At 52.2% G+C, this 26,821-nt stretch overlaps 1 protein-coding gene across 8 annotated transcripts; it reads left to right on the top strand.

The window, feature by feature from the left end:
* Positions 1-355: 355 nt before the first annotated feature.
* Positions 356-25,543, top strand: PPCDC (phosphopantothenoylcysteine decarboxylase). Of its 8 annotated transcripts, none has more exons than XM_045795168.2 (7): positions 356-459; positions 3,659-3,810; positions 5,003-5,211; positions 19,111-19,206; positions 20,077-20,205; positions 24,348-24,516; positions 24,961-25,543. In XM_045795168.2, the coding sequence occupies exons 2-7, from the start codon at positions 3,750-3,752 to the stop codon at positions 25,044-25,046; spliced, it is 750 nt and encodes a 249-aa protein (XP_045651124.1). In that variant the 5' UTR covers positions 356-459; positions 3,659-3,749; the 3' UTR covers positions 25,047-25,543. The 8 variants fall into 8 exon arrangements, with proteins under 8 accessions (XP_045651124.1, XP_087712903.1, XP_087712908.1 ...); XM_087856777.1 differs by having other exon boundaries at positions 359-459; positions 20,077-20,298; XM_087856782.1 differs by having other exon boundaries at positions 359-459; positions 20,077-20,298; positions 24,348-24,443; positions 24,961-25,096.
* Positions 25,544-26,821: the final 1,278 nt, after the last annotated feature.

Genomic DNA, 26,821 nt, shown 5'->3' with positions numbered 1-26,821 from the left:
CTGCCTCTAGTCGTTTGATCCCTCTGCTTCCTCATGGAGGATCTTATTCTGTAATTTCCTGTCCCCCTGCTTGTCTCAAGAGCAGGGACTAGTCTGATTTAGCTCCGTATCCCGTGCATTTAAAACATAGGAGACGCTCGGCAAATGTTCAGTATGAAGTGCCCCAATGATGAGCAGTATGTGTGGGATGAGGGTGTGGGGGGAGGAGCTCCGACAATTGGGCCAGACCCAGAAGAGGGCACCAGCACTACTAAGAACAGCAACCTGGTGTTAGTCACCGGATTCTCCCGAGTGGACTACAACTACCAGGAGGCAGAGAAATAGACTACAGCTCCCAGAAGGCTGCGCGACACGCAGGCAGCCGGGCGCCCTCATGAAACTACATGCTAAGCGGAAACAGCGGGAGGGGCGGCTGAAATATCGCGATATTTGGGGCTGCCCAAGACGCGCCAGGCGTGGGTGAGGAGTCTAAGGGTCCTCGGAGGCTGTGTCCTCTCTTCCCGGTGGTAGGGAGGCCCTGGGAGCTTCGCTGACTGTTGGTCCGCGACTATTTTTCCGTGACCTCCCTTTACGCGCGCGTGTGTGTGAAGGCTGTGGGTCCGCATGGGTGTGTGACCTCAGTTTCCTTTCTGAGCCCGTGAAGCTCAGCTCGCCACTGTGGGTTGGCGACTGTGTCTGTGTGGGGACTGTCGAGCCTTTGGGACTGTACTTAGCTATCTGCCGGTGCATTTGGGGCCTCTTCCTGGCTCGAGTCTGGAGTGGAGGATTTGTGTCTGTGTGTTCCCACCCCTGCTTTCTGCTGCACTGCGGTTGTTCAGTGCTCTTTAAGCGAGTTTAAAAGGTGGCCCCATCAGTTCCCCTATTTTAAAAACTGGTAAAATAGAAAAAGGAAAGCCTTGGTATGTTGGAATTATATCCCCTAGATCCGCCTAAAAGTGCTGATGGTTTTTAAAAATTAGAATGAGGCTAAATATTGCTAGAGAAAAACTTCCTGCTGTCCTTTAGAGGCCTGTACCAGATGATAAGCAGGAGAGATTGCTATAAGTTTGGGACTTGGTGAATGTCTTGGGAGCAGGGTTTTTTCCTCCCAATCTCTCGCATGGCTGTAACTACCTTGCTAGTGGCCAGTGTGTGTGTGTAAATATACTTAGTTAATATATTATACAATATAAACAATACAATATATATAACATACGATATATATAATGCAGATATATATATAATATGTGTAATATACCGTATAATATATGTATATATCCCCAGCCTGTGAGCTTGAGGAGGTGTGTCTAAATGGGATTTCGGAAGCTGCGAAGTCAGGCACGCCTGCCTCTAGTGAGAGAGAAGAGCAGTTTTAGCAGAATGCCAAGGCCTTGAACTCTCGAGTTTCTTGCCTTACTTTGGGGACAGGGATTTAAAGTGCCCTGTGGCCTTTTAATGTCTTTGGATTTGGGGGCAGGGTAACATTTTGGGGAGTTTGAATTGCTCATTATTAGGGGGGCAGAGTAAGAGTGTGTCGACTGGTGGGAGATAGGGCCAGAGCAAAACCCTGGGGCCAGGAGCGAGGGCTTTTGACCTTAGGCTAAAGATTGTAGGCTCTTATGGATCCTGGATCTCTGTTCTTCCAGCCCCCCATGTTCGGTTCTGCTTTGTCCTAGGCCCCAGTCCCTCACTGTTCTGTGTTGGGCAGTGTTTGTACTGTCTGGCCCTTTTTTTTAGCCCTGGTTCTGTGTGGCTCCACATGTGGCCCTATTGTGACTGGCAGGTATTCCTGAAACCTTTACTTAAATCTGCCCTAATTAAACTCATTAGAGGAGGTTTACACATCACAGGCTTGCCATAAGCAAGCTCTGGCTCTGCATTTTTTTTTTTTTTTTTTTTTTTGAGAGCGCGTGTGCATGAACAGGCAGGGGCGGGGCAGAAGGAGAGGGAGAGAGAGAATCTTAAGCAGAGTTCACACTCCGCGTGTAGCCTGATGCAGGAGCTCAGTCTCACGACCCTGGGATCATGACCTGAGCTGAAACCAAAAGTCCCACACTTACCCTTTTGAGCCACCCAGGCGCCACTGTCTGGTCCTGTCTTTCTAAGGGATAGAAAACCTGCCATTTTTCTGGCTGTGGGTTACCTGCATGACTGGTGTCCTGGGAGCTTGAGGCTCAGTAATCATAGCCTTCAGCCCTTGTAACCTCTCTGTGTGCCAACTCTTTCTGCTGCTCAAGAGTTCCTATGAGTCCAGCAAAGCGCAGAAAAATCAGGCACTATCTGCAGCTACCTTGGCTGTGCAAGTAGATGGTTCTACCAGGAGCTGGCTGGATGAACAGACTCCTGGTTTGGGATTTGATCTCTTTTGAGAGTAAACAAAGAACTGCCAGGTGTCACACTCCACAAGACTGTTAGGTTGAACCAATTTGACCTTGCTTTCAAATGTTGGTTAAATTATCCACTTTCTGTTACTCAAGTACATATGTCCCCCACCCCCAATACCCAATCCACACTCATTTTTCTCTAAAGGTAGGTAGGCTTTGGTCCTTAGCAAGTCTTGCTCAGCAGGCTAAGTAGTAAATCTTGGACTATACCACCTACTGTGGGGAAGTAATTGAAATCCCGAACATGGCTTCATGCTGTGTTTTTTTTTTTTTTTAAGATTTATTTATTAGAACATGAACAGGGGGAGGAGCAGAGGGAGAGGAACAGAGAATCCTCAAGCAGATTCCCTGCTGAGCGTGGAGCCTGACTCAGGGCTCGATCCCAGGACCCTGAGATCATGCCCTGAGCCAAAATCAAGTTGGCTGCTTAACCAGCTGACCCACCCAGGTGCCCCATGCCCTCAGTTTAATTGATTGCTTTCAGTAACCTCTTTCTTAGGAATGATATCAGCTTGATGTAGAGGAGGCTAGGGGCTGCAGAGATGAAGTTCAGCCTCTAGTTTGGCAGGAATTTCCCTGTCCTGGCACCAGTTAGCTGGAGCGGGACAGGGTCAGGGTTTGAGCTCTGGCAGGTAGGTTTCCCTGGAGAGTCAAGAATGTGCCTCCATCACCTACTGAGGGTGCTAATCAGCATGCTGATCTGGGAAGGGGCTGGCTTATAGGCCCTCTGGACCCTGCCAGTTGCTAACAGGACTCCCCAAGTCCTAGAGTAGATTCATTTCTGCTCTGGGCAAGCATGGTCCTGGCTGAGGCCCTGATGTAGAGCAGAGACAAACGGAGCTGGCAAACGGAACTTTGGGGGAGTCTTGCTCTAGGGAACTGGTCTGTGCTTAATTCCTGCTGATTGATCCCTGGGTCTGGGCCTCTGGGAGATCTTTCCAGGTAGGAGTGGAATAATAAATCCAGATAGGATCCTCAGCTCATGTGGTTGTGTGCCTGAGTCTTGAAGGCAAATACTGGGCAAAGAGGCCCTCGGGAACCAACGAGCCTCTGGAATGAAGAGGAAGCCCCCGTGGGTGTGCAGCCACGGAGGAAGCCACTGGGTGATTCGCAGATAGCGTTCTTCTTGGCGTTTGCCTTGGTTTCCCCTTCCACTGCTGATTCTGCCCATTTTGAATGCATCTTCCAGGACTCTGGTACAGAGAGCCCTTACCGCTGTCTTTCATACATTGACTCAGAAGTTTCTACTGGAAGGAGCTTCAGAGATCACCTGGTCCTACCTCTGTATTTTTCAGATGAAGAGACAGGTCCAGGGAGGGAAGTACCCTGGGCCAAGGTCACACAGCAGCTCAGGAGCACAACCATGGGCAGGACCCAGGGCTCCTGATGCACTTGCCGGGCTTCTGTGCCAGTGTCCTGTGCCCCACGCCCCACCCTGCTTCAGAAGGTACGGGTTATTATTCCTCCAGCAGAGTTTCAGGACCCATCAGGTGCCTGGCTGTTGGCGATTAGACCTGGTCACACATTGAGGGAGCTTGCTGGTGGCAGTGGTGGTGGGGAAGTGGGGAGGGAGAGGCAAGGAAACAAGGAACAAACGGAATCACTAATCACCAGACACGTGCATCCCAGAGAAGGGCCATCTCAAATGATTTCAGGTGTGACTCCTGTCTTCTCAACTCATTACAGATTCCCCAAAGGCAGAGGTGTGTCTTGCATAATTCCTTTGCCCAGTGCTAGATGTCATTGGCCCTCAGTGATTGTTGCTGATGGAGTGGGTACGTTTTGCTGACCCAGCTTGCAGAGTGTAGGTTTTGGTGTGTCCCTCAGCTGTATTATCTTGGTTACTCCTAGCAACATCTGAGGGCCGGAGAAGGAAACTAAGCAGCTGGTCCCATGGGGGTGGCCAGCATCCCCTTTATGCTTGTCTCTTCCTGGGCTTAGGTTTGTAGAGTGGTGTCCGGTTTGTTCTACAGGGGCCGTGACAGAAAGGCAAATGTCTCCACTCCGTGGGTCACCCAAGTCCTCCTATTACCTAGGGTTTACCACCTCTCAGGCATCCCTGAGCCCATCCCATCCTGCTACTCCCTTTAGTCAGTCCAGCCTCCTCCCATCTCCACCTCGAGGGCCCCCTCCACACTTGGCACCAGCACTGTCTTTCTAAAATGAAAACTCACCTTGCCCCTCACTGCCCTTGACACTGCCCTTGACCTGATTGCAACCTTACCTCCTGCCACTCTCTACCTCCCATCACACTTTAGCCTCACTCCTAAGCTGCTCCTTGGGCCCCAAACCTGCCACCCTCCTTAGGCCTCTTCACCTTTGTGAAATTATTCCTTCTTGCATGGTTATTTCCTTCTTTCTCTGGGAAATGTACTGGCCCTTCAGGACTCAAGCTCAGTGTCCTTTTTTGGGGTCTCTGACTTCCTCAGACTGTTACTCCTGGGCAGCCACAGCCCTCGGTACAGACCTTCTTCACAACACTGGGCCATATGACACGGTACCTGACCTTCTCATCAGATCGTATGTTCCCAGCCGCTGGGCCTGCTCACCCCTCAGTAACCCCGGCTTCTGGCCCAGGGTACTCAAGACACTTTGGTCGAACATATGAATGAAGTGGGTGCCCCTTATTCTGCTTTTAGATTTTAAGTCTTGGCAGAGCCTTGTGGAGGCCCGTCTTGGCAGGCTCCCGGGATTCGAAGCCATTAGAGCCCACATGGAATCCAGTGCCCCTTGTCCGGCTGCTGCACCCTTGGTGAAGAAACAGTTCCATGTTCTCGTGGGTGTCACTGGGAGTGTTGCCGCCCTGAAGTTGCCTCTTCTGGTGTCTAGGCTTTTGGACATTCCTGACGTGAGTATGCTTACTAGACAGCGTGGCAGTCTAATGGTGGAGAGCTGTCGCTCCTGGGGCCAGCCCATTTTTATGCAGTGCACGGGGTTTTTTGTTAATGGTGGTGTTTGTGGAAGCCCTCTGTGTGCATTAGTGTGTAGGGGAAGCAGGAGACAGTCCAGTATAACCAGGAGCTAGATGAGAGGGTGTGGGCAGAGTGTGAGGGGAGACTGGGAAAGGAACGCTGTGCTGAATGGAGGGTGTGGGTTCCCCTCTGGTGACCCCAGTTCCCCGAGGTGCTGGTGTGGGAGGAGTGCCGGCGGCAGAAATGCAGCACATCTGCGGTGTCCCCTTGTTGCCTTGAGCGCCCCACCCCCACTTCGTCTTGAACACTGCGGCTCTGTTCTCCCTCCTCGTTAGACACCGTGGCTGTCCTGTCTGTCCAGATACCCTGGAACGTCAGGGGTACCCCGTTGCCTGCGGCTCTGGTTTCAGACTTCTCCTTTAGGTGTTCAGAGAAGCCTGGGGCCACCGCAGTGTATTGGGGGTGAGGGGCACCTCCATTTTGATCCGTTTTATATATTTATATATATTTTTATATATTGAGGTCCTGGGGCAGATTCTTCTTCGGGAAAAGTTCAAAGCTTTAAACAATTTGAAAGCCAGCAGGTACTGACCTCATTTCCTTGTCTGGTCTCCAAGGTCTGTCGAATTCCCACTGCCTACACTCCATCCTGGTGGCCTTTGCTTTGGCCTGGCCCCTGCCAGGCTGTGCTGCCCTCCTAGTCCTCTGCCTCTCTCAATTCTGCACAAACACTTTACAAGAAAGCCTTCCCGGCTTGCCTCAGCCCCTGTGGCATTGCTCCCTTCCTTTTAAAACTCATTTGATGAGGGGCACCTGGCTGGTTCAGTTGTTAGAGCATGCGACTCTTGATCTCCAGATTGTGAGTTCGAGCCCCACATTAGGCATAGAATTTACTTAAATAAAATACCTAGAAAAAAAAACCAAAACAAAACCCAACTCATTTGATGTATTATTTTTTAAAAAGATTTTATTTTTTTATTTGGGAGAGAGGGAGAAGCAGACTCCCCGCTGAGCAGAGAGCCCGATGCAGGGCTCGATCCCAGGACTCTGGGATCATGACTTGAGCCAAAGGCAGACGCTTAACTGACTGAGCCACCCAGGCGTCTTCATTTGATATATTGAAGAAGAACCTGAGATGGGCAGTAAAGTGGTAAAAACAGGTTTTATTCAGAGAAGCTATCACAATAAGGGAAAAGAGATCTCAGCAGAGAACTGGGCTTGATTCCAAATACAACAGGGAAAAGTGGAGGTTTATAGGCAAGGAGCAGGTGGAGGGCCGTGGATGGAAAGTTACTAAGAGGAAATACCAGGCGTAAGGAGGGTTCTGGCTAAACTGTCCTGACAGGGTTCTTGGTGCAGGCAGGCCAGGGTGATCAATCATCACGTGGGGGTTGTTGAGGGATGAGGAGCCTGATGAGATATCCAGGCTGATCAGATATCGAGAGTGGGGGGATTGTGGCCAAACCCACTTAACAGGAATCTTGCTCTTAAGGACCAGACCCCAGGATGGGCCCAGTCAAAAAAGTGGTGCAGAGGAGTCTGAGTAGAGTTTGGTCTGGGAGAGAATCTTGACCAAGGTGTGGGGAGTCATAGGTTGCCTTTGACATTGCTCATTACTTTGTTGGGTGCGCTGCTGGGGCCCAGGCTGTGCTTTTCCCCTTATCTGCCCCGTACCTTACGCAGTGGCACAGGTGTGTGTACCCAGTGTATCCAGCAGGGGGCAGTGCTCACTTGCAGATGACCATGTCAGGGCTGACGGCAGGGGTGAGAAATTTTTTTTTTTCCCCTTGATTTCCACAAACTTCTACCCAGAAAGTCACCCCCTCACCCTACCCCTCATGCTGAGACAAGCAATGAAGCAGGCAGCCAGGGATGCCAGCCAGGCCAGAAGGGAGAAGGGAGGTGAGTCCCGTCGCTCCTGGCACTGGTGCTGCTGGGCAGTACCACGTGGCCTGTACCACCTGTGGCTTGCCCCCTCACCCCCATGGACCCAGAACCCTTGGTAGGAGCAGGCTCATTAGACCCGTGAGGACGGGAGGCTTGGAAAGGGTTGTTGCAGGAGTGATAGCCGCTGCCCCCTTGGGAGGGAGGGAGCTATGCAGTTCCCTTTTCCCATAGCCCCAGAGCAAGTGAATTTCCGGACTGGGGGCGGGTGGGGGCAGGGCGTCCTATCCCAGGAAACAGATGGGCAGCCTCCGAGCTGGGGGAAATGGCAACTCCCCCGCTTCCTGCCGTCCCTTGCAGCCAGCACTTACAGGGGTGTGAGGAAAAGGTTGTGTGAAGTGGGGAGGCTCTCTAGCCCACCCCAGGCCCTGGCCCTCTCAGGGGGACAGGCCTTGTCTGGAACGGGAACTTGGCTCTCCCTCGCTGGCTGGAGTCAAGCTGAAAGGCAGCCAGAAGGGCACTGACCTAGGAGGGAGGACTCCAGGACTTAGTTTCTTGGAGCCTGCCTTTCTCATTTAGAATAAAGGTGATTACTGCCACCCATCCCCCCAGGCTCTTGTCGGGGCTTGGGGAGGGGACACAAATCAAAGTTTGTTGTCCTGCCCCCGCAGCTAGGCACAGCTCCTGGCACACAGAAACACTTAACAGTGTTTGTTTCCTGTCCTTCACCCTTTCCTTTCCCATTGTCATGTCCTTTGGGCCAGCCATGTGGTGGGGTTGTTGAGGTTGGCGAGACAGCCCAGTGGGACAAGCTGTGGGAGCCACCGTCCATCTGCTCCTGTGAAGGGGCCTGCTGCCCTCTCACTTCTTGGCCAGCTCATACTGCGGGCAGAACAGCTCTCCAAGGAGCCTGGGTTTGCTTGCTGGAGTCCTTGTGAGGTGTTGGCAACCAGAGGGGGATCCTTGCTTGGCCCAATGCTGTGGCCTCCCCACATTCCCTGATGGTACTGATCTCCCCATTGCCCTCTTTTTGGGTCACCCCCAGGAGCAGTCTTTGTCCCTTGGAACGGTCCTTCTCAGCTCTTTGCCTACATCATGGATTCACATGCTTAGGGCTTTCCTGAGCTCCCTAGGCATTTCTAGATTTTGGCCAGCAGACAGGCAGCTGAAGTGTGGGCTGCAGGGAGCTGGGTGATTCTACAGTTCTGGCTCATAACTGCAGGTGTATCTCATTTTATTGCGCTTTGCAGATACTGAGTTTTCTTGCAAGTCTATTGGTACCATTTTTCCAACAGCATTTGCTCACTTTGTGTCACCTTTTGGTAATTCTCATAATATTTCAAACTTTTTGATTATTGTATTTGTTATGGTGATCTGTGATCGGTGATTACAACTTGCTGAAGGTTCAGATGATGGTTAGCCTTTTTTTTTTTTTTTAGCAATAAACTGCTTTATTTTTTAAAGATTTATTTTTATTTATTTTAGAGAGGAAGGGGGAGGGGCAGAGGGGAAGAGTCTCAAGACCATGGGGCTGGATCTCACGATCCTGCTCACGACCAAGAGTTGCACGCTCAACCGACTGCACCACGCAGGGGCCCCGCAATTTTAATTAAGGTTTTGTTACAAGGGGGGAGGAAGAGGAAGGCATCCTCCAGCCTGAGAAGGCACTTTGAGACTGAAAAATGAGCCACTCCATACCACGACAGAAATTTAGTCAGGGGAGCTTGCCGGTGAGTGGGAGGGCAGGCAGGTTGGGTGGATGACGGTGCAGGCGCTGCGTGGCTACTCTCTGCTGAGTCCAGACCTCAGTGTCCAGCTTTTATAGAGGGAAGGGCATTGCGATGAGATCAAAGAGTCATTCTCTAACGTGGTGCCGTCTGTGCCCCACTTGAGGGAAGGTCAGAACAAACCTTCCTGCATTCTGGTCAGGGCAGACGTTAACCACCACAGGGCCTGAAACACGTAGCCTGGAGGGAGGTCATTGCTCGGGCACGAACAAGATGGAGAGTCCACCATGGAGTCAGTGTTGTCAACACTCCTCCAGGTACATGTGTTGCTTTTTTTAGACATAATGCTATTGCACGTATCAGAGACTACAGTGTGGTATAAACGTGACTTTTATGTGTACTGGGTAACTGAAAAACTTATTTGTCTAGTTTTATTGTGATACTTGCTTTATTGCAGTGGTCTGGAACCAAACTCGCAATGTCCCAAGGTAGGCCTCTATTCCTGACTCACCAGTGTATCCAGGCATCCCAGGAGAGCCGCTGGCTAGAGCCAGACCAGGGAGACTGTGGAGGGGTGCTGGAGAGGGGTGGATTTGGCCTCATGATTCACACACCAGCAGTCAGGCAGAGTGGCCACTGCCAAGAATCCTGGGATACTTTCTGTGGTGGGGGGAGTTGGATGGTGGGGGCCAGTGGTACCTCAAGAGATGCAGCCGAGCATGGAGGATTTCTCATGCTGGGATTCTGGACAACTCAGGTCTTCTTTATGGCCTCAGTCTTCTTAGCCCTGCAATGAAGTGTGTATGGGGTACTAAAATGATCTGTCTCCAGGGCCTCTTCTGGCACTAGTGGGCGAAGATTCTAGAGGTGAGGGCAAAAAGGAATAGGGCCCGAAGGCAGCCCGAGAGAAGGTCCTGGGGTGCAGGAACATAACGGTGTTTACAGTTCCACAGTTGTCATGTAATTGGGTGGCAGTTCTGTCCAAGCACCCTCTCACTTGGGTGGAAAAGACGCCTCTCTAGCTTTTGCCGGGCAGGCGTCCTCAGGGCTGGAGCCAGCAGGGGATTTCTGAAGGTGTAGAAAGTCTCCCATTTGGGGAGCTGACAGGACAAGGTTAAGTTATTTCTTTCTTTTTCTTTCTCTTTCTTTCTTTCTTTCTTTCTTTCTTTCTTTCTTTCTTTCTTTCTTTCTCTTTCTTAAGATTTTATTTATTTATTAGAGTGAGAGAGAGCACAAACATGGGGGAGGGATGGATGGAGAAGGAGAAGCAGACTCCCCACTGAACAGGGAGCTGACACAGGGCTTGATCCCAGGACCTTGAGATCATGACCTAAGTGGAAGGTAGATGCTTAACAGACTGAGCCACCCAGATGCCCCAAAGGTTAAGTTTCTAGAATGCTTGCCAGGACCTTCACCACTGTCAAGGGTAAGGGAAAGAAGATCCCACTCATATGCCGTATGAAGTAAATTCTGCTTCTCTGGAGGACCATTTGGCAATGTCTGGAGAGATAGAAAGTGTTCATAGCCCTTGATTCACCCATAGGACCGAGTCCTGTAGGGTACAGATTCACCATATTTCCAAGGATGTTCATTACAGCCCTGTTTATCACTTCAAAGAAAAACAAAACGAAAACTGGAAACAAAACGTCCAAGAATAAAGAGCGCTTCGGCGCACTTTGGGTCCAGCCTCATGATGGGTGAAAGCAGAGGTTCAGAAGAATGGCTGGATCTCGGTGTTGACGTGGGACGGTCGTTGACGTGGGACGGAAGTGAACGTGGTACAGGAGTTGGCAAACCGGGGCCCACAGGCCTAATCTGGTCTCGTTACCTGTTTTTGTATGGTCTGTGAGCTAAGAATGGTTTTTACATTTTTAAGTGATTGAAAAATTAAAAACAGAATATTTCGAGATAGATAAAATTACGTGAAATTCAAATTTCAGTGTCCATGACATTTTACTGGAACACAGCCATACGTTCATCTAAGTATTGCCCATGACTGCAGTCTTGCTACTAGAGTTGAGTAGTTGTGACAAAACTGAAAATAGTATCTGGCCCTTTAGAGAAAAAGTTTGCTGACCGCTTACATATTGTATGGTTCCTTTTATATGTTCACATATCTGAGTTCGGCCTACAGATTTTCCTCTGGAGGTATTCACTTTTGTGCAGAAATGGGGGCAGGAAGGGAGACTTGTGCTTTGTATCATTCTGTTCAATCTTCATTTTTTAACCTCTGTGTATATTTATTTTTAAAGTCAGTGGGACTCTTGGTGGGAAAATTATGGAACATTCTTTGTAACTTTATGCCTTTTTTTTTTTTTTTTTTTAATGCTTACTGAGAAAAGGAAGCAGGAGAAATGAGGCCTGGTTTGAGGTTTTCCTTTCTTTCTGGGCGGGGGCTGCCTGCTGGCCCTGTGGTCCTGTTGTGGAAATGGGTCCATTCAGCAGTACTGCTCTGAGACATTTATTTAGGTGGCTGCTGGTTTGGCCAGCCCCTTCCGTCCCTGAGAGTGGGCTCTGCGCTCTGCCTTTCGAGGTCCATTCTTAAGAATTTTCTCTAGCTGGGGAAGGGCACAGAGGGATTGGCAGCTCAGTCCTGCTCGAATGGCAGGAAGGGCTGTTGAGACCAGAACAGCAGCTTCCCCAGGAGGCCCACTGGGAGGCTGATGGAGAATGGCTTTCCCCACAGAGCCTGGTGGGAAAGGGCAAGAGGGCTGGGATGGCATAGTGAGCTGGATGGGCCCCTGAAGGCCATGTGGTTTAAATGGCTCGGGGAAACCAGGGCCAGAGAAGGAAGGATTTGCCTGAAACCTGCCTGCCCGTCCCCCAGCCAGTTAGCTGGCAGAACTGGTGCTTGGGGCCAGGTTTCCTGACTCCTGTCAGCAAGTGAACTTGAGGAGCTCAGATCTGGAGCATAGGCATTCTCTGCTCAGGCTGACCATGGCTGTGAGGATGAGAATTCCCAGAACATTGTGGACTCTTACCTGGTCTGCCTTGCTTCATGGTCAAGGTCATATAAACCGTACCTACTTGCTAGACTGAGTCCTTGCTGAGGGCAGAGCTCCTATCTTACCAGCTGTGGCCCCCATGTATATGTAGGCTTAGTAAATGTTTGACAAGTCAAGACATCGGGTGCCTGGCTGGCTCAGTCAGTTAAGTGTCTGCCTTCGGCTAAGTTCATGGTCTCAGGGTCCTGGGATCAAGTCCCTCGCGGGGCTCCCTGCTCAGTGGGGAGTCTGCTTCTCCCCTTCCCTTTGCCCGGCACTCCCTGCCCCCCCCCCCGCCTTGTGCTCTCTCTCGCTCTCAAATAAGTAAATAAAATCTTTTTAAAAAAAGTCAAGACATCATTATGAACTGGAACATTATGAGTTGGGACACCCACTCAGCCAACCGGAACACCCTCAGGGATTCGTTAAGGAGGCTGTCTCCTTCACAGCTCCCCACCCTGTGTGCTAACTGCCCTGGGCACCAAGAGCCCTTTTTCCTAGAGTATACCCACCACCCCCATGCTCAGGTTCGTGTCAGCTTCTTGGCTGGTTCCCCGGCTCTGGGCACGGCCAGTGTCAACACTGGTCAGCTTACTGTCAGGGGCCTCTGCTGTGTGTGCCAGTCCAGAGGCCTGAGCCTCCACAGCTCTGGGTGCCTTGCCTTGTAGCAGCGTAAGTCATGGCAGGTGCTTCCTCTTAGAATCCTCAGCCTCCCGTGAAGCCTGCCCTACTAGAAACACCTGCTCTTTTCGGGCCACTCAGCTGGGGCTTCCAGCTGGGGCTCTCCTTTACTTGTATATGCCGGAGCTGTGCTATCTAATACAGTAGCCACTAGCCACATTTAAATTTAAATTATTGAAATGAAATAAAACCAGAACTTCAGTCCCTCAGTCACACCAGCCACACCTCAAATGTTCAGTAGCCACGTGGCCAGTGGTGCTGTACTGAATGGCACAGGTGTGACATGTTTCTGTCACTGCAGAGTTCTGTTGGATAACCCTGTAGAGAAGTGGTTCTCAACTCGAGCAGTTTTGCCTCCCAAGGGGACACTGGACTATGTTCAGGGACCTTTTTGGTTGTCAGACTTGGGCAGGGGGTGCTACTGGCTCCTGGTGATAGTAGGTAGAGGCCAGAGATAGGGTTGGAGGGGGAAATTCAGGCCATGGGATTTGTCTCATCCTAAGGCTGTGGGAGTGCTTCTCTCCAAGTCCCTTTGGTAGTCTCCTCAGAGCCAGCCTGGGCCAGACTAGGCTTAAAAGTAGATGTGGAGGGGCGCCTGGGTGGCGCAGTCGTTAAGCGTCTGCCTTTGGCTCAGGGCGTGATCCCGGCGTTCTGGGATCGAGCCCCGCATCGGGCTCCTCTGCTCCTTTCTCCTCCCGCATCGGGAGCCTGCTTCTTCTTCTCCCACTCCCCCTGCTTGTGTTCCCTCTCTCACTGCCGGTCTATCTCTGTCAAATAAATAAATAAAATCTTAAAAAAAAAAAAAAGTAGATGTGGAGGTATCACTCCCAAATCTGTTTGCATTTCCCCCTCCCTGACTCTCCAGGAACCCCAGATGGAATTGCTGATGTACCATCAGCAGAGAAAAGGAAACTAGACTTGCCAACTGGTTTCAGGAAGGAAACTCTTTAAATGCCAGGCAAATGCAGACAGCTTATATAATAAGTTGGTCACACCACACGAAGAAGTTCAGGTTTTAAATATTAGATATAAAAACTCTTGGCAGGGGTCTTAACCAGGGTACCAAGCACAGAGCTACCTTTCAGGAACCTGCCAGTGTGTGGGAGATTGTTTTAATCCCAGGGCTGCTTCTACCAGGAGTCATGAGGGGTATAAGAAAGCCAAGAAGGGTTCCTGCCCTTAGGTTTTTCTGCCCTGCTGGGGCTCCTTGGCATTTGCTAGGGGAAAGGTCAGGGTAAATGAGTGAGTAGTCTGAGTTATTTAATATCTCAGAAGGTAACACAACATGTCCTTTTTTTTTTTTTTTTTTTTTTTTTTTTTTAAGTGTGTGCAAACCTAGGGCCTAGTCCTTGGCTCCCAGGACATTTGGCAGATTGAATGAAAATGAAAGAACAAAGCCCATAGGGCTGATGAATGAGACCAAGTGACATCCCTCTAAAACCAGAAGAACGTGCTTGGCGTGCTGGACAGCATGAGGGTCAGGTCACTGCCAAGGAGAGGGAGCTGCTTCATGGGGTCAGGGGACGGGCATCGGGAAGGATTGGCTCATCACATACTCTTCACATTACTCTTGAGGTAAAGATATTGGCTCCAGGAAGCTCCCTGGAAGGGAAGCCAGAGGAGGATGGGCTTAGAGACTGGGGGGAGGAGCTCAGAGGGAAGAGTTCAGGCAGCACAGGGTGGGAGGCTCACCTGGATCCCTGGTTGGAACTCTCTAGGGCCCAGGGGAGGCTCAGGCCATGAGGGGGATGTAGGCAGAGCTGAGAGGGAGGAGGGAGCCCCAGAACAGGGCCATTACCAAACTGGGAATGTTTCTGACTAGCCCTAGGCACAGTCCCTCCTTTTGAGAACTGACAGTTTGGGAGTTAGGGAAAGTAGGGGAACTAGATCCTCAGGAAGTAGCTTTCTAGATTTCAGAATAGAGGATGAACTGGGATATTCTTTTTATTTTTTTTCTGCCCCTATCCTGAATTGGGTTATTCTTTTTTTTTTTTTTTAATGATTTTATTTATTTATTTGCTAGAGCACAAACGGGGGGAGCAGGAGGCAGAGGGAGAGGGAGAAGCAGCCTCCCCACCGTGGGGCTCAATCCCAACCTGAGCCAAAGGCAGACGCTTAACCAACTGAGCCACACAGGCTCCCCTGAACTGGGATATTCTTTTTTTTTTTTTTTTAAGATTTTATTTATTTATTTGACAGAGATAGAGACAGCCAGCGAGAGAGGGAACACAAGCAGGGGGAGTGGGAGAGGAAGAAGCAGGCTCGCAGCAGAGGAGCCTGATGTGGGGCTCGATCCCATAACGCCAGGATCACGCCCTGAGCCGAAGGCAGACGCTTTAACGACTGAGCCACCCAGGCGCCCCTGAACTGGGATATTCTTAAGTAGCACATTGTTCACGGTGGTTGGGAAGCTGTTAGAGATGAAAAACAGTGATCCCCATGAGGAAAAGAAGGCAGTGTCCAGAAACCTCTATGTCTACCTGGGAAGCTCTCTGTTGAAGGAGATTGGAAAACAGTTAAATGGAAAGGAGGACATGTAACCAAAGGTGGAGGTAAGAGCATGCCTCAGAGGCCACCAGGGTGAGCTGAAGCTCCCCTGAAACTCAGGACGACCAACAAGGCTGTTACATATGTTTGGGAAAGGAAAAATGAAACAGGGCCTGGACTTGAAGGCCAGTGGTATAATATTAGGAGGGAACAGAAACGGGAGAGACTCTTATGTCCCATTTTGTTTCCATCTTTTGAGCTTGAGAAAGCAGGACAAAAGGTGATAGAAGGGACTTGAACCCAAGTTGGGTGATTGATCTCCTGAGCAAATTTCTGTCTGGTTGGTGGCCTACAGGATGGGTGGGAAATAGCAGAGGGCCTGGGGGCTAGAGATGACTAATGTCTGTTCATCAAAAAGGCAAATTACCATAGACGAAGTCTGTAAACCCTTAGAAAAGCTCTCAGAAAGTGGTTGTCCCTGGAGCTTGATCGGGCTCATTGGGAACAAGGCCTAACAATTTCAGTTTATTTTTTTGGACGTCAGCGTACTTCTGGATTGAAGTGAGGCCTTTAATAGAGTCTTAGGACATCCCCCTGGACCACCTGCTGGTGATGTCAGCATGTGTATAAGCAGTGAAAGATCCCACTTTGAAAGGGTTCATTCTTGATTCCTTTCTACCTCCCACCCCCACCCCGTGGACCTTAGGGAAGGGCTCTGCTCTTGACCTTGTTCTGTTCATGATTTGGTTCGTGTCTCGGGTGGGGGTGGGGGGTTCCTGATGGTGGTGCTGGCTAAGAGCAGGACTGAGATCTAAGGAGCTCTGTGGGCCACCTCTGGAAGGTGGAATTTACCAGTGAAGTGTGACAGGCTGCATCTGGGACCAGAAAAGTAGCTGTGCAGGCGCACAGGCTGGGGTTTGCGGCTTAGCAGCAACATGGTGAGAAGAACTCTCTTGAGCTTGCTGATTTGGTTCGTGTCTCGGGTGGGGGTGGGGGGTTCCTGATGGTGGTGCTGGCTAAGAGCAGGACTGAGATCTAAGGAGCTCTGTGGGCCACCTCTGGAAGGTGGAATTTACCAGTGAAGTGTGACAGGCTGCATCTGGGACCAGAAAAGTAGCTGTGCAGGCGCACAGGCTGGGGTTTGCGGCTTAGCAGCAACATGGTGAGAAGAACTCTCTTGAGCTTGCTGATTGCAAACCCCATCTATGTCAGCAGGAGGATGTGGCTTCCAGAAGAGGTGCTGTGGGCTCAGGCTTCACAGACACTCAGGGGGTGCCAGGGACGTGATGCTCCGGGTTCCCTGAGCCTGACCGAACGACAGCAGGCAGGTGGGAGAGATGCCTCCTGTCTCTGAGTTCTTCAGTTCTGGGAGATTCCATTCCATTTCTTTCGTGATTTTTCTCACCTCCGGTTTTCTGTTTTTCTTTCTGCAACTCAGGCAGACTTTGGACCTCTTGAATTGATCTTCTGATTTTCTCATCTGTTTTTCTAACACTGTCCTTTTTATCTTTCTATTCTCTTTTCTGCAAGATTTCTTCTCTATTTATACTGAGTTTTTTTATTTCACTGTTTATAATTTTAATGTCCAAGAGTTCTTTTTTATTCCCTGAATGTTCATAAAAAAACATGAGCATCTTGTCTCATCTGATCTGCTTCCTTCTACTTCCTTCTGTTTCCATCTTCTAGAAATGTGTGGACATGTCTTACCTGCTGATTTCTGGGGTTGGTTGGTTTGTTCGTGTTTGATTTTATTTTATTATATTTTATTCCTCTTCTCTCCGTTCTTGGTTCATATTATTAAAAAAGAATCCCTTTTATTTTAGTGGGATTTTGGGAGAGAGCAGAATCGAATCTACCTTATTTAACTGAAAGTTTATTCTTTTACTTAACATTTATTTATCCTTTTTTTCCTTTTTTATAAAGATTTATTTATTTATTTGAGAAGAGAGAAATCATGGAGGAGGGGCAGAGGGAGAGGGAGAAGCACACTACCCACTGAGCAGGGAGCCTGATTTGGGGCTCGATCCCAGGACCCCAGGATCATGACCCGAGCCTAAGGCAGACACTTAACTGACTCAGCCACCCGCCGCCCCACCTTTTTTTTTTCTTAATGTTTTATTTTTAAGTAATCTCTACACCCAGTGTGGGGCTTGAACTCACAACCCCCAAGATCAAGAATCACACTCTCCACCAGCTGACCAGCCAGGAGCCCCAGTATATCCTTTTGTTTTAAATGTGTCTTTTCAGACACATTTTGATGTGATTGAGGGTTTTAAAAATCCAGTATGAGAGTCTGAATTTTGATCGGGGAATTTAGCTCAGTATATATTACTATAATTACTATTATGTTAGGGCTTCTACCATCTTACTTAATGCTTTCTACTTGTCATGTGTTCTCTCTGCTTTTTTTCCCCTTCTGATCCTTTATTGTGTAGCTTGGGTTTTCTGCTGGTTTGAAGGGTTCCCTCTTACCATCACCTGTCTTACCTTGCCACTGTGTTGTATCTTGAGAGTCTCAGCACTATCCTGCCTCCCTCTGCGCTCCCTGCCTATGCTGGTCCCATGTCATCTCCAGGCCTGAGTTCTGTGGAGAGAAGGCCGCCCTGTTCATCGGCCATCTTGTTCAGAGCTGTCCTGGAGGGGGCTCCAGTGCTCAGCGGGAGTTTGATTTAAATGACCTTTAAAAAGGTCACCGAGGTTTTGTGCAAGTTCTGGGGATGATAGATTCTAAGAGAGAGTGAGGGAGAGTGGACATGTCTGAGAGCTCTCTGGCAGACCTAGGAATAGGTCTTCTGAAATACTAGACCTTCTGAAATACCTCATTCTGCCCCATTGAGACATCTGCTCCCTGGTCCCAGCTTTCCTCTTACGTGCTGTGCGGAATGCTGTCGCTGTGGCAGGATAGGCAGGAAACAGAGAAGGAGGGGGGCCTCAGTGAGATGATAGGAAGAGATGGGGCTACTGTGAGTTGGCATGGGCACACCCTATCCCAAGAGGCAGCCGTGACGCAACACCACCATTATCAAGTAGGAATGTGGGCCCCAGAGTGCCAGAGTTTTTAGTTTTTCAAGAGAAGCCAGGAAGTTGGATTTTCTATGTGAAATCTCCCGATCTGTATATATTGGCTCAAAAATGTTTATAACCTCATACAGGCCAAGTAGCGTGTCTGCAGGCTGATCTGGCCTACATGCCACAGGGGATTCCTGTTCTAGCCAGTTCGCGATTCTGTCCTTGTCACCCTTGACTCTTCTGGCTCCTGGATAAATGTCCCCCAGAGATGTGATTTTCTGTGCCTGTCCCCTCCCAGCCACTTCTTCGGAGCTCATTTACTCTGCCAGCACGTTGGTTTAACACCTCATTTTACGAATGATGGCAGCTGGTCTCGAGCTGTCCACACTGCGGTGCGCTGTTTCTCGCAGCCATTTGCTCTGCTGAGCACCCTAACCGTCCCCCTGTTTGCATTATGATTACTTGTGAATGAGGAGTGTGAAGGTAAACTTTATTCTTGCCCCACGAGTGTAGGGCACGCAGGTTGGTTTTTCCTGGAGTCCGCAATGAGAGCCCACGAGGCCTTGTTCCTAGAAGTACGAGAGGGGACTCTGCCTTGTTTTCTTGCTGGGGCCTGGATGCAGCCACCGCGTGCCGGGCCCCAGTGCCAGTGCGTCGGCCTGCAGAGGGCAGGGTTGCGGTGTGGATTAGAGCTCAGGACCTGCGAGTCTCTGCGGGGTGGCCCCTCTTGGCCTGCATGCCTTCCTGTCTGCCTCTGCCTCCCGGCCTGAGCGGCAGGAGCCTGCAGCTTTATATGCACTGGCCAGTTGGTGACTCATTCCTCAGCAGCCCCTCAGATAGGGAAGTGAAACGGCCACATCTGGTGGGGCCTGACCTTTGGGTGACATCGGAAGTAGCTATGCAAACATGGGGCTCACTGCCGAGGAGGGAGAAGTCTTTTCCACAGCCAGGCTGTGAAGAAAGCACTTGCCTTGCCTGGCCCCGTGTGGCCTCCAGGCCGGTGGCTCTGCTAACAGTTTCCTTTTCCTCTCCCTCCCTGTCTCCATTTTTTTCTCGGTGACAGCTGGAAGTAGCAGTGGTCACAACTGAGAGAGCCAAACACTTCTACAGCCCCCAGGACGTTCCTGTCACTCTCTACAGCGATGCTGATGAATGGGAGGTCAGTGCGTGGGGGCCCCAGGGCTGAGCTCCATCGTGTTTCTACCAACAGGACAGGAGTGTCCTCCCTGCAGCCTATGGTCCTGGAGGCCAGAGCACATGGGCCAGGCTCAAGTCAGTGGTCAGGGCCCTCTGGGCAGAGGCAATGAGGAAAACATCTGTCTAGCTTCTGGCCCGCGGGAGGCCCGAAGTCTCCTCCCACCCCAGGCAGAGCTCAGCCCTGGCCCGGTGCCTCAGGTTGAGTGTCCTTGTACTTATCTGGGCTGATGAAACCACAGAGGAGCTCTGTTCCCACCACCCTTGTCCACGTGGCTCCGAGTGTCAGGGCCGTCGAGAGCGCCTCGCTTCCCACGGCCGCTGGGCTCTGCTTCTGCTCTCCCGCAGAGGGGCAGGCACCGGCCGATCACCAGACGTCGAGTGTGGGCCTCACAGGGGTGCCCTGCCAGGCATTTTTAAACATTCTCAGCCTAGAACATTTCTGGCTGGCCTGTCTTCTCCACCCCACCCCCTCCATTCTCGCCGCCCCAGAGCCCTTCCACTGGCTTGGACAACCCAAGCATCCGCCTCAAGCAGACAGGCCAGGAGTTCCCTGCCAGATGTCAGTTCTCTTGAAAACCAAACCATAAAGGGAATAGCTTGGAGAGACAAGGGGCGTTTGTTTCCTCAGGCCTGGTTTCTCTCAGGCTGTTGGCTCCGTGGCCAGTGCTCACCAGCTTCGCTGTGAGAGGGAACAGCCGGGGACTTGGGCAGGGGCTGCTCAGGTGGTCTCCCTCGGTTTCTGACTTAGGTATACCTGGCCCGCGTTGCCCCTGCCTCCCTCCGCCCTGAGAGAGTAGCCAGCTTAATGACCCCATTTCTTTCCCTCTGCCAGATGTGGAGGTGCCGATCGGACCCCGTTCTCCACATTGACCTGCGGAGGTGGGCCGACCTCATGCTGGTGGCTCCCCTTGATGCCAACACCCTGGGGAAGGTGGCCAGTGGCATATGTGACAACTTGCTTGTGAGTGACTCTGCCCTCCTCTCTCCCTGGCCTCACTCCCGGTTTGCTGAGCTGCAGACTGCCTTTGTAGGGGGTTCTTGCCTTGGAATTCTGGTAGGCTGATTTGCCCTGAACACCGTCCCCCTGGGCCCCCTCCCCTCCACCTGGTGTCGCCTGTGTTCAGGCCAGTGGACTCAGCGTGTGTGTGCTCTCAGAGGGCGTCCACCTCTCACCTGCCCCCTGACACTCAGCTCCCCTCCCTCTGTCCCTCATTCATGGGCTGCCCTCCATGTGCTTTTCTTTTTTTTTTTTTTTTTTTTTTTTTTTTTAAAGATTTTATTTATTTATTTGACAGAGATAGAGACAGCCAGCGAGAGAGAGAACACAAGCAGGGGGAGTGGGAGAGGAAGAAGCAGGCTCACAGCGGAGGAGCCTGATGTGGGGCTCGATCCCAGAACACCAGGATCACGCCCTGAGCCGAAGGCAGACGCTTAACCGCTGTGCCACCCAGGCGCCCCTCCATGTGCTTTTCCATTGGTCTCCCTGCCCCGCCCCGCTGCCTGCCCCCTAGCCCTGCCTTCTCCCCGGGATCTGGATATCCACATGGGCGATCTGATAAGAGTGTTTACTTCCTCATGGATCTCCTGTGCACACTTATCTCTCCTGTAGCATTGGCCACAAGGCAGAAATGCGGTTTTCCTGTGTGTTAGGGAAAGCTTAGAGGGGAAGGGAGGAGAAAGACTGGGTGAGAGGTGCCAACTGATGGCTGGTGGAGGAGAGGAACAGAAGTCCAGCTGCACAAAGTGGGGATTGTCCTCGGCGTAAGCTCCCTCTGTCCTAAAGGCCTCATTGATACGACCCTCCTGGGAAGAGCTAGGTGTATGATCTCTCCTCCCTCCCTCTCCATTATTACCCCACATCCGTCATGCATCGAGCATTTCCCTAACATGAACTGGGCGCCATGCTGAGGGACACACGGGACATGGGGAGCTCACAGTCTGGAAGGAGAGGGGTTTTGGTTACCCACGCAGGTGAGAAGGGAGTATGCTCTGGTGTGTGGTACAGTCTTCAGTGACCCCAGTCCCTCCTATGTGCTGGGCATATAGTAAGTGTTCAATAAATACTGTACGTACGAGGTCATTAGTCACTCTACTTCGGCAAAGAGCAAGGAGATTTTCAGAGTTTAATAGGATGAAGAAGTGAATAATGAAGCTGAGTCAAAATGTTGGGGGGTCAGATAGGAGGTTAGTCTCCTTACATACTAATTGATGGGTACATAAGGCACTTCTCGAAGAATCTGCTAGTGATTGAAGCATCATTTGAATAAGAGCACAGGGTGACCAGAAGAAGGGTGACACACCGATTAGTAGCCAGGAGCAGGGGTAGAAGAGTACAGAGAAGAGCGGGCCTGGGGGTGGTGGTATTCCGAAGGCTTCCCAGTGAGGCTGGTGCGTGGCTGACCGGACAGTTGGAGCATGTGAGGCTCCTGGCCACTTGCACCTCTGTAGGCCTGAGTGGTGTGTGACCTGCACCCCCCAGCAGATCTCCAGGCTTCCCACCGGCTGGTCAGTCAGCACCAGCTGATGTGATGGAGCACACTGACCTCTAGGAGGTGTGCCCCAGGCTGGGCTGGCTCTTGGAGGGCTCCCTTCTGCCCCTGCAAAGCTCTGCTGCCCCTTTTCCTTCAGAGCTGCCCCCACCCCCTGAAATCTTCAGGGTTCCCTCCTGAGTTGGCTGAGCAGTGGAATATGTTCCTAGGACCAGTCCCCAGGCCGTTTGCCTCAAAAGGTTTCACTTGAAGGTGGAAATATTTTAAGGAATTACAAATCTCATATTAAATTTAATTAATTAATTAATTAATTTATTAGAGAGAGTGAACGAGAGAGAGCAGGAGTGAGGGGAGTGGCAGAGGGAGAGAGAGAAGCAGATTCCCCGCTGAACGGGAGCCCAACATGGGGCTCGATCCTGGGACTCTAGGATCATGACCTGAGCCAAAGGCAGACACTTAACCGACTGAGCCACCCAGGCGCCCCTCTCATAAAGTTTAAGATGTCGTCATCCTTGCTCTGTGGCTCTATCCTCACTCAAAAGATGTTTTGTCCTTTTATCCCAGGAAAGATCGCCCTGCTGCCCCCTTCCTTCAGATGCCCCTCTCCAGTGTCCCGAACTTGGGTACCGGTAGAGCGGCGTGCTAGGTGTGAGCCTGTGCGCCAGGCCGCTGGGCCCTTGGCCTGCGTGAGGTGCGTCTCCGTCCGCCCTCTGGCCCACTCGGGCCCTGGCCCCTTCTTTGTGCGAAATAGCCAAGCAGAGGGGCGCCTGGCGGGCTTAGTTGGTAGAGCATGCAACTCTTGATCTTGGAGTCGTGAGTTTGAGCCCCACATTGGGTGTGGAGATTACTTAAAAAAATAGCCTAGTGGAACCAGAAAGAGGAGTGACTTTCCTGGGTCACCAGTCTAGCTGGGAGCTGGTCTCCTGATCGGGATCTAGGCCTCCTCTCCACCCAGGCAGTTTCCCAGGGGCAGAGCTTGAGGTTCTGAACAGAGCATTGACCAGACAGACGTGACCGTGGGAACTGATGCCTCCTCTCCTCCCTCCCGCTGCCAGAAGGTTCAGAGGAGCTGTGGTTTGTCTGGGAAGGGCTGAGCTGCAAGGTGAGCAGGGAAGAGCTACGGAGGCATGGGACATGGGGGTACTGGGTTTGTCCTCCGGTTGTTGGTGTGCTTTGCTTTGAAGACGCTTAGAAACCCCAGGCCAGCCCCCACCACGCTCCACACACAGTCAGGGGGCTCTTCTAGGTATGTTCGTGACTTGTACAGAAGCGGCAGGTGGCACGGGGCCAAGAGGAAGTGTGACTGAAACTGTCCACTCAGCCTGGTTGCCACATTGAGAGGAGTTGGTGGGAAGCAGACGCTGGCGTCTGGGCCTACCCAAGCAGCCAGGTCCTGAGGCTGTGTGCTGTCCCGCTTCCTTCCTGTCCCCAGGAGAGGGCAGGGGCACCGAGAGGGGCGGGCATCGACTCTAGCCTGTTCACGGCATTGTTTTCGGGACTCGCCCCTCTCTTCCCAATTGGGCTGAGGGGATGTGCTGACCTTTGTCGCCCCAAGGGACCCGCAGCTGGGGAGGAGGTGCCGGAGCCGTCAGGGCACAGGGGAGCACCCTCCTGGGGGCCCCAGGGCTTATTTCTCCCCCAGGCAGCCCCTGGCCCATGGAGCCTGTGCCCGTAGTAGTCCTAGGAGCTACTCTTTCGGGAGCCTGTCCTTGATGCCAGGCCCTTGTGAAGAGCTTGAAGCATTTCCAGCCTCCGTCCTTACAACCGTCCAGTGAGGGCGGCTTTTGCAGAGAGGAAGCTAAGACTCCCGACATGAAATTACTCCTCCAAGTTCTCACGGCTAGAAGTACGAGTAGATAGCACAGGCGGGATTTGAACCCGGGTCTATGTGATTTCACAACCCGCTGGGCGGGTGGGTCCCTTTCACAGCTCCTCTGGTGTGTGACTTGGTGGGATGGCCTGGAACTCGGGAGGTGGTGAGGCTGTGTGGGGCGGTGGAAACCCCCCGGGGTGGTGCGCAGAGCTTTATGCCCTGGGTCATCGTCTCCACGGGGTCTTGGGGAGTCACTTTTCCCGTCTGCGGCACGGACAGCACCTTCTTTACAGGGCTGCCGTGAGGTGCGTGGGATACTGTGTAGGAGAGGGTTTTTGTCATGTGGAAGGTGTTCTCACCGCCATGCTTTAGTCGGCCTCAAAGTAGAGCCGGTGTTGGGGTGGATGGGCCCTACCCGGTGAGTGGTCTGGGCTTTTGCTTTGGGGGTAACTGCGGAGCTTGACTTCTGCTCCCCTGGCTGGCTTCTCCCACAGTGGAGAAGCCTCGTGCTTTGGCTCGGAGAGAGCTTTCTGCACAGGAGTGGGGGGGTCTGCATGGAGGTGGCTGGGCCATTGTGAGTGTCGGCGGACGACCTCCTATGTGTCAGGCCCTGTGCTGGCACCTGTGGGGAGGTGGAGAGGCTGAGGAGACACGAGACAGGGGGACACGGACAAGTCACACCCAGTCATCCCAAACCCTCTGGCTGTGACAGAGGAAGGTGGGTAGGATCTGGGAGCGCTGGGGAGGGGTGGCGGGCAGAGCAGCAGGCACTCACCTGCCCCACCCCTCCCTTCCTCACAGACCTGTGTCATCCGGGCTTGGGACAGCCGCAAGCCCCTGCTCTTCTGCCCAGCGATGAACACCGTCATGTGGGAGCACCCCATCACCGCGCAGCAGGTGGGCCAGCTCAAGGCCTTTGGCTATGTCGAGATACCTTGTGTGGCCAAGAAGTTGGTGTGTGGAGACCAAGGTGGGCATCTGGCCAGGCTCATAGCCCATCCCCACAGCCCAGGGTCACAGAAGGGCTCAGCTCTGGGGTCCGATCTGGGTCCGCATCCCAGCCTGTTTGACCTCAGGCAAAACCGTTCTCTGGGCTCCGTTTTCTCGTCTGGGAAATGGAAGTCATAATTCCTCTCAGAGTTGGTAGGATTAAACGAGATAGTGTACATGCAGTGCCTGGTGTCCCTGGCACTCAGCCCGTGTATGGTTCATGATGGCTGCTGTGACTGTTCCTAGGGCCTGACCTGGGGGTGCCTTGGAAGGGATTTGATGGGTCTGGCTCCTGCCGACATGGTCCTGGCCTTCAAGGCTCAGTTGAGCTTTGGGTGGAGCCCTCAGGGGAGCATTGAGCAGGGTGGGTGAGGGCTGGGCCCCTGCCTCAGTCTGCAGGCCACAGCAGAACCTTGCTCCCTAGGTCTAGGGGCCATGGCTGAGGTGAGCACCATTGTGGACAAAGTGAAAGAAGTCCTCTTCCAGTGTGGTGGCTCTCAGCAGAGTTGAACCCAGGATTTCTGTCGTGTGTGTCCCTCTGCACTCAGCGTGTTTTCAGGCCAAGTCTATGAGGAAGGTGGACTTTGGCAAAATAATGGTGAAGACTTCTGCATTTACTGGGGAGGGGTCTGGCCTGGGCCTGCTCCAGAGCCTCCTTGGGGCCTGACTTGCCTCAGGTTCAATTAGACCAAAGGCCCAGGTCCCAACTTCTTTCCGGCTAAGAGATGCCTGCTTTCCAGAACCCTCCTCACCTTTCCCTGGGATTGGCACAGCAGGCTGCTGTATGTCCCTGTGCTCTGGGAGGGGGACTGAGGGATGACGGAGAAACCTTGATTCTCCCTGGTGCCTGGGAGCCACTTCAGCTCCTTGGTGGGCTGCCCGGACACCGTGCAGGGTCAGAGAAGCCTGTGACTGGCAAGACGCCGGGATTCTCTGTAGACCATGCTGGGAGATCGAGGGCACTGGGGAATAAGGGGGCACTGGTGAATAAAGAAGAGTGACTTTTAGGAGTCTGTGTCCTTCCTTTACCTCTGTCTGTGGTCTCGGAGATCAGGGGCATTGCTTGGTGTGGCTGGGGAAGGGTTGGGGCTGACAACTGACCGGCGTGTCTTCCTGCCAGTCTCCTATGATGGGTAAGGGCAGAGGGCCCTGAAGCCAGAGAGACCCTAGCTCAAGTCCCAGCTCGGCCATGTGCTCGCAGTGGGACCATGGTTCAGGGCTCGGCCTTTCTGACTCTGGCTTTCCTCATCTTGATGATCCTGCCCTCACGGAGTTGAGAGGATTGAATGAGGTTACGTATGCGAGATACCCGCCTCCCTGCCTCTTACATGGTAGGTGCCCACGACAGGGAAGTTAAAGCTAGATATGTATTCATACCAGTGAGCTTTGCTAACATTTGCTGAAATAGACCCTCTCATTTTGGGAAAAGTAAAATCCCCAGCCCTAAGCTGACGTGGCCTTTATGCAAATGACAGGCGCACAGCCACCGGGGTTGGAACCTGCCCTGGAACCTAGGCCCCTTGCTTCCCGATGTCTTCATCAGCTTTGCTGCACCTGAGCCTCCGACCTGGGTTTCTGAGCCTCCCCTCTGACCCCACCCAACGCACGCAGGAATGGGGAGGTAGACTCCAGAGAGAACCGCGTTCTGCCCTAGAAACCTCCCCCACCCTGCCTTTGACCTAATTGCTGTTTGGTGGCTGTAGTGGGGAGGGGCTTGTGTGCCCGTTGGCCGCTGAGGCTGGGGCTGGCTTCCTGCCTTCCAGGCCAGGGGTGCGTGGGCACTGCATGCATGCCCCTGGACCACTGAGGGTAGAGGTTACCTTTGAGGGGCACAGTAAGCCTGCTGGCTGGGACCAGGGCTTCCAGGCGTCCAAGAGCCTTTATCTCTATAGCACTTGACTTAATCAAGTGACCCTTTGGGATAAAATTGCCTTGGGGTAATAAAGAAAATCTGCCTCAAACGGTAGCATCCCAGACCAACCTCTTTGGCAGGTTTGTGGGTTGGGGTATGGGGAGGGCCCGGATAATTGAAATTCAGAGACAATCCCAAAGTTCCACTTAAATGGTTTCCAGCGCCCCTCCTTGTGTCCACATTGCCCTTTCTCTCCCTCAGCAACCTGCTAATGAGTAGGGAGGCTCTCCAATTTTAACAGAAACTGCTACCATTGACTGCAAGACCTCGTGCTGGGCACTTTAAGGAAGACAGCTGCCCAGCAGACCTGCTGCACGATGTAGATGCCAGGTCTCGAAGGCCACAGGAGCAGAGGGGTTGATAGGCCTCTACC

The sequence above is a fragment of the Ursus americanus genome, chromosome 28, assembly GCF_024610735.1.
Source record: "Ursus americanus isolate L20-20 chromosome 28, mUrsAme1.1.p, whole genome shotgun sequence".
NCBI classification, from domain to species: Eukaryota; Metazoa; Chordata; class Mammalia; order Carnivora; family Ursidae; genus Ursus; species Ursus americanus.
The sequence above is the reverse complement of the archived record's forward strand: the minus strand, read 5'-3'. Positions and strand labels throughout refer to the sequence as shown.